Raw genomic sequence first — 7,084 nt, forward strand, 5'->3', positions numbered from 1 at the left:
TGCTTGTGAGACCTATTGATTAATTTTTTTTCATCTTTTTTCCAGGGAGCAAAGAGTCACCGGTACCTTTGTGTTCCTCCTGACGGGACTCTCTGTCTTCATGGCTCCTATCCTCAAGGTAACGATCCAACGTCTTAATTCTTCCGTGGAAACATGGATTACTGTCCGCCTCTTTTAGGACAAACTCCTGTCACCCCTCTTAAATTTAATATAATTTCAAAATCTTTTATTCATCCGATTAGGAACTCCCATAGTTGCGGTAATTCGATGTGAAATAAGCATGTTCATCGGGGCTTAAGCTCCGATTGCAGCTGAGTGCCTTCTCGAGTTTCCATTCCCACATTAAGCTGCCAAACAAAAAATGTGAAGTCAGTGAGAGGAGAATGTTGGAGCTCTTACTCCCCCTTGTGGACATTTTGAATATTGTGCTTCTGTTCCTTTTGATTACATATTCTGTTTCTAGACTGTCCTGACTTGCAAAAATGTTTGATGTAAAATATAGTTCATGCAGTTTCAAGTGACATCTGCCATGCATCTACTTCTGTCTTAAATACTGACTGTTTCAAAGCTTAAAGGTTAATGCTGAGCAACTATACTGACTGTTTCAAAGCTCCATGGCTAATACTGAGGAACTAGTTGTCAAACATGCACCAATTACAGCCAAGTGACTGATCATTTTGACTGACAGAGCATTCTTAGAAAAACTGGTTGTGGACTATTTTTTTTTTAACCCAGCAATGAGGCTAAAAATATACATTTACCTCTATGGAGCAAGCTCAAAGGCGATTAGCATCTCAAAGTCATTTGGCTCTAACGTCAGTTTGAGTCAATTCAGTCACATATGACATTAAATAACTTTTTTTTCCTTCTTTCTTTGTGTCCTCCAGTTCATCCCCATGCCTGTGCTCTACGGTGTGTTCCTCTACATGGGTGTGGCGTCTCTCAATGGTGTCCAGGTGAGTGACTGTACCTGCTAACCAGAGTTGCATAACTTACTACAAGTACAGGACACTGTGGTTAAGCACGCCGCCAGCCTACGGTTAGGAAGTATTTACTCTGTAAGCGTTCGCCTGTCTCCGGTGACGGCAGCACTCTGTTTACACACCCTCCACCTCTGAACAAAACCTACCTGAATGTAGGCTTGCAGATCAAATAACTCGCAGCTAACACTCTGTTACTTACCTTACTTAACTAACCTTATAAGTCGGAGCTGCGAATGACCTCACTCCTGAAGTCTGCTGCTCTAGCCGGGCTTGGCATTGGCAGCAATTGATAAGGCTTTCTGTTGTATATTGCGCAAACAAACACAGTAGCAACATGTCCACAGATAGAAGTTGGACAGTTCTTTCACTAAAGCAGCCAGCTTCGATTTTAGAGTGTGGGGGGGGGGGGGGGGGGGGGGTGTTCTTGAGTCTCACGGAGTTGGTAATCCAACTTCAGTGAGTGTTTGAGTTAAAATTTCCAACTGGGAACTATGAAATTTCCTAATTTCACAACTTAAATAACGTAAATAAGACAACTTTTGAGTTGGCACAAGGTGTGTTTGTCCCTTTTTGTACTGTAATCACTAATTTTAAATCCTGTAACTTAGAGTAAGCAAACACAGTAATAACTTTAGGTAACAAGGAATAATTGGCTCACGTGAAACAGAAGACGTCTGCAGAATCCTGCAGGCAGTGCGTTCATGAATCGTCTCTGGCACAAATTGGAGGGTTTGTAAATTGGGCGCGTTGTTGGAAGATGCCATTTGGTTAATCAGAGCATCAGGGAGTGGTAGAGAGTATTCTGGACATTGTCTGAGGAGACAAGGAGGCAGAGCGCCAAGCACAGTGTGTCCTTATCACCCGCTGTTAACTGTCTGTTCTCCTGACCTAACTGACTGACTTATTTATCTGTCCGCCTGTATCAGTTCATGGACCGCCTCCAGCTGCTCCTGATGCCAGCAAAGCACCAGCCGGACCTGATCTACCTGCGCCACGTCCCCCAGAGACGCATCCACCTCTTCACCTTCATCCAGGCCCTGTGCTTGGCCCTCCTCTGGATCCTCAAGTCCACCGTGGCTGCCATCATCTTCCCTGTCATGGTGAGGAAATGGCTGCAATCACTCGATGTAGCTCAACACAATTTGTCAGAGCGCGAAAACTAATCAAACTATTTCTGCAGATCTTGGCTTTGGTTGCCGTTCGAAAGGCGATGGACTACGTGTTCTCACAGCATGACCTCAGCTACCTGGACGACGTCATCCCAGAGAAAGACAAGAAGAAGAAAGAGGATGAGAAGAAAAAGAAGAACAAGAAGAAGGGAAGCATAGACAGTGAAATTGAATTTGTAAGTTCAATAATTACATGTACATGCAGATAGAGTGCACCACTGTTTTCATGTGATTGTCTCCTATAGATCCATATCTTTAAAGTCCAGAAGTGTTAATGTTCTCCCTCCATCCTCCCACAGTCTGACTACCCCTACAATGACAATGTGCCCAGTATAAAAATCTCTATGGATATGATGGAGCAGGAGCCCATGTTGGGCGATAAATCTGTGGATAGTGAGTACTGTAGCCAGGGTTTGCTTCGCAATAGCTCTTAACAGCATCTCAATCTTTGCTTCTAAAAGGCTTCATGTGCCATTTTCTCCAGCATGCACTAACAAATGCAACAGATCAATATGCTTTTCTCACTATTCTTTAACACTGCTGCCAGATTTTTTCATTTTCTTCTCAATCCTCAAAAGCAGTTTGGCGATGCTTGCCTTCTATTCTTTTTCTCCTCTTTTCTCCTCTTTTCTGCCTATCCTTTTTTCAGTGTTTTTTGAGAATATTTTTAAACATTCTTTCTTTCCTCACCAGGAGATCAATCCAAGACTTTCCTTGACCCGCATTCGGCGTGCTGAGCACTACTTTGATTCCTCTACAGTGGCCGAGTGAGTGAGTACCTACCTGGCACCGCATATTTCCTCTGAAATGAAGGTCATTTGACACCGTATTTACATCGCTCTTTATCTCTCCCTCTTTCAGTCTTGACAGAGGTTCATACACGAAAGGTTCGCCTCAGATTCGAATAGACAGGGACACTGGAGATAACGCTTTCTTCTGGAGGAAAGGCTCCGAAACAGATCTGTGAATGAATTATCCAAAGATGCAGAAAAACCAGCACATGGCAAAACATCCTCTTTTTTTGTACTGTAGTAGTGATTTGAAACAGTATTTTAAAAAATATTCCCTGCTTGAGGATTTAAATCAGAATGGGTGAAAGTATTTGTTGTAAGATTGAAACACTTTGGTGGTACTGAATTTTAATGATGGCTGACACCGGATACGTTTTAAGCATTCTTCATCTGCAGGAGTTCTTGCAGGAAAAACAAAAGGGCTACTCGTCAAGGTCATCTGTGTGCAGTTTTTATGAGACATTAATTTCTTATGAATGTGTATGCTAATAATTTATAATAAGTGGCCAGCTAAAGATGTTTTAGTAAAAAAATGCCCAGGATGCATTTTGGAGAATGCAGATGGCTTCAAAGCATCCACACCATTTTTTTCTCTCCAAAAAACATAACCAGCCTCTCATCAAAGAATTCGTTTTTTTATTTTTTTTTATGTTCCTTGTGAAGTTAAGTCATAACTACTGGAATTTCAACATTAAAACACAGCGGAGGTACTGCATTTGGAGCCATTCAAGAGCCTGCACATGAGAAATCCTCTATTTATATCGAACAAAAGGGCTACAAAAAGTAATCTGTGCACAGTAATGAGCAGACATTATTTTGTATTTATGGGCATATCAATTATTTATCAAGCGTCTGTCTAGGGCTGCGTGTACTCAAAACACATCCAGAAGATCATATAAGAAGACCATGTTTATTTCAGTATGGTAAGAAGTAAATGGCTGAACACCATGCAGACTGGAAGTTTTGTTTTTATGTCAAATGTTCTTTTTTTCCTCGTCCTATATTTATTATATTTAAACTCTCGGCAAATTAATTTGTTGTTTGAACCTGAAGTATGGCTTTACCATTTGACTTCCCCATTTGTGCAAATTTGAAGATATTCTTTCTGTGGTCTGTATCCACTCAGCTGTCTTTTCCCTGTTATAGGGAGATATAGATGTATTATACCTGTATGTAGCTCTACCTCTTATATTTCTGTAGGTGCCAGGCATATTATAAAACTTTTGTTGTACAATTATTTGTGATCAAACACTGATTTATTTTTTCAACTGGCACTGCATAGGATCTCTGAATCTTCACTTGGAGTTCCTTTTTGCTCTGTGACACTTAAGATATTGTATTTTTGTTTTATTTGTTAATATGAAATGTGTATGATTTTGCAGTGTTTTTAAAGGGCGATTCCACCAAAATGTTTTTTTTTTTAGGTTTTTCATCCCAAAAGCAAAAATAACATTAAGATTCACATCCTGAAGTTAGGGGGGGAATAACGTTCTCACATGCTCGACTGTGAACCCTAAAAGCCTATTTGAGTTGAATTTTCCTTTTTAAGAATGTGTTCATATTTAAAACGCTGTTGATGTGAGACATTTTCAATCTTTTAAGTAATTCTTTTTCTTTTTTAAATTATGTTGTGTGTGTTTTTTTTTTTTTTTTAAATGCAAATCAACAAACAATCACTGTGAGGCAATGCGATGTTGTGACTTCCAGTCTTGGAAGAACTACTGCTCTATAGTGTGCAGGGTAAAATGTGTTTGTGCAACAGCTTCAGTTTAAAATTGACATTTTGCTGAGACACTATCTTCATTGTATCATCATCTAAAATCCATTAAGTGACAGTTTGAGTCTTACCTTTTCCTGTTTTATTCAAATGACTTACTAATTATTCTGTTTCTGTTGAAATTCAGTTGATTTTTGGATATTTATGCATATCTGAATGTAACACATCTCAATGATTTGAAATGCATATATTCCTCGAAGAAAGGGACACACACAATCAGTGCTGTTTCTCATCTGATTTGTAGTGCAAGTAATTAACGCTTCCACAATCGCTTCAATATGCCGTCAAGATGTGAAGCACAAGACTTTTTAGTCACTTTGAACCAAAAATCAGAAAAACACATTGTCTTCCTCTGTGATCTGTATATCTTGACTGTTTGACTTTCTGGTTCTGATTCCACAATCAATGTAATATTTTTGAAGCCTGAAACCAATTTTATACAAGCATCTTATGTGCTCGATAACCATAGGTTACTCAGAAGGAAGCAGATGTCTGTTTTTTATGGAATAGTGTTTCAAATGAGGGCAATAAAACAATCCAAATGATTCTTAAATGCATGGTTGTGTTTCTTATCATTAATGGTCCAGGCAGTGACGTTCACAGCTGGAGATCTATTGTGTGTGTTCTCATTATTCTGTTTTCTAAAAATCACCAATATTGGCAGGTGGGTTGCCAATTCCACCCACGAACTCGGGCATAATAAATGACACTCACTGACCTCAAGGGGGCCAAGTTTGACTGGGCAAAAATGTAACAATTCATGCGTGTGGTACGTTTTGAAGAGCTAATTTAAGTCCCACCAAAGATTGCCTTCTGTGAACAAGAGAAACTTGTATTTCTTTGCTAATGATTGTTTTTGCTCATCCATTTGACTTCACGCTCAGCACTACACAAACACACTGTCAAGATGGTGCTGTCACATAGTTAACATGTTTGCTTTAATCATGCACAGCTTAGTCTAGAGTCTTTCCTTTTAATCTTTCAAGTCATCTGCATCTCCTCTTGTGGTGGAGATTTTTAAAATTATTTTTTATTCTCAAAATCCTGTTTTTGGCATCTTGTCAGGAACCGCTGGGCCAAGGTCCCAACACTTGAACATCTATAGACTTCACTTATCATAGGTTGGTAGAAAGAATTTGATGCATCGTTCTGTTTTAGTTATACAAGACTATAGTTAAATAAGACACACCTTCACTGAAGGTCACAAGCTTCATCAAATGTTAATGAAAGTAGATTTATACCTGCAAGGAGCTAAGCCTATAGTTAGAACCATGATTAATTATTTTTTAAGAAAACCAAAAGTTCTGCTTCTTGTAAATAAAATAAGAAGCAAACATAGAAAAAATTGCAAACATAAAAAAAACTTGCAAGCTGCTTTGACCCCAATAATTTCTGCTTGTGGCTATATTTGAGTTTGAGTATCAAGAGTTTGGAACATGCAGCACTCAGAATGGAATTTCAAATACAGCAGAGAGCTTGAAACTGTGAAGCCTGACATGCACAGTCGACACGATCAACAATGCATAGTGTCTACATCGGACTGTACATTTTTATATGCATACATGTCAGGCAAGGTCGGATTGTTTTTGTGGAGTCGTGCAGATACCAGCAATTTCAATCTGACAGTGACATAATGTACGTGATAAAAATTGTGATTTTCTGGTTCAGGAGATGCGGACACGTGGAGTGCACGTGTGTTTTTAAGGGGATGAATTCAAGCTCGGAGCTTTAAGCCGTGCTCAGTCTCACAGCAAAGATAAGAAAGGATGGCTGCATAGTTTCCATGATCACAAGACTTTGGTCGACTGTAATGAAACTAATTAGCTCATTATTATGAGTCGCTGTGTTCTTGTCATGCCAAGAGAGCGAAAAAAAAGTGTAATAATTAACTCCTCTGGTGTGGGAGAGAACATCAATGGTTTTTCTCTGACATCTGCGCTCGGTAATGTCATTATATACTATGTGTGATGATTATGTGACTGAATATGAGCTATGACTGATGGGTTTACATGATTGACCTTTTCTCCTGAACCCTCTGAAACTCAAATGTAATAAATCAAACATATAACATCACATTCTGTTCAATACTGCCATGCATACGTAATTATAGAAAATGCATAGCAGATTAACTATGTAAATATTTTTGTTTAATTTCCAGACTGCATTGTATTTTGTCTCAAGCTGGCAGTAGTGGCTCTTTACAAAAAGGCACCTGCAGAGGCAGCAGTGCTCTGCTGGTAACAAATGTAACAAAAACCTTATCATGATGCAGTATAATACTCCCGTCTGTGAAACTTACATTTGTGTCAGAGGGATGTTCATTCAACTCTATGGTACTTTTTTTGTGGCTTTACTTTCTAGTGG

The 7,084-nt window shown here is 39.1% G+C and overlaps 1 protein-coding gene across 3 annotated transcripts in view; it reads left to right on the top strand.

Annotated features, from left to right (window-relative positions):
- LOC131992279 (electrogenic sodium bicarbonate cotransporter 1-like) overlaps positions 1–5,273 on the top strand; it is a 36,756-nt gene extending 31,483 nt beyond the window's left edge. For 2 of the 3 annotated variants that reach the window (XM_059357796.1, XM_059357793.1), the window contains 7 exons: positions 46–118; positions 888–956; positions 1,910–2,083; positions 2,164–2,328; positions 2,452–2,545; positions 2,846–2,923; positions 3,014–5,273. In XM_059357796.1, the coding sequence (XP_059213779.1) occupies positions 46–118; positions 888–956; positions 1,910–2,083; positions 2,164–2,328; positions 2,452–2,545; positions 2,846–2,889 (619 nt within the window). In that variant the 3' untranslated portion in view covers positions 2,890–2,923; positions 3,014–5,273. The remainder of the gene's footprint in view (positions 1–45; positions 119–887; positions 957–1,909; positions 2,084–2,163; positions 2,329–2,451; positions 2,546–2,845; positions 2,924–3,013) is intronic. The other variant, XM_059357794.1, reaches the window with a different exon arrangement.
- The last annotated feature ends 1,811 nt before the right edge of the window (positions 5,274–7,084 follow it).

Source organism: Centropristis striata, chromosome 19 (assembly GCF_030273125.1).
Source record: "Centropristis striata isolate RG_2023a ecotype Rhode Island chromosome 19, C.striata_1.0, whole genome shotgun sequence".
NCBI classification, from domain to species: Eukaryota; Metazoa; Chordata; class Actinopteri; order Perciformes; family Serranidae; genus Centropristis; species Centropristis striata.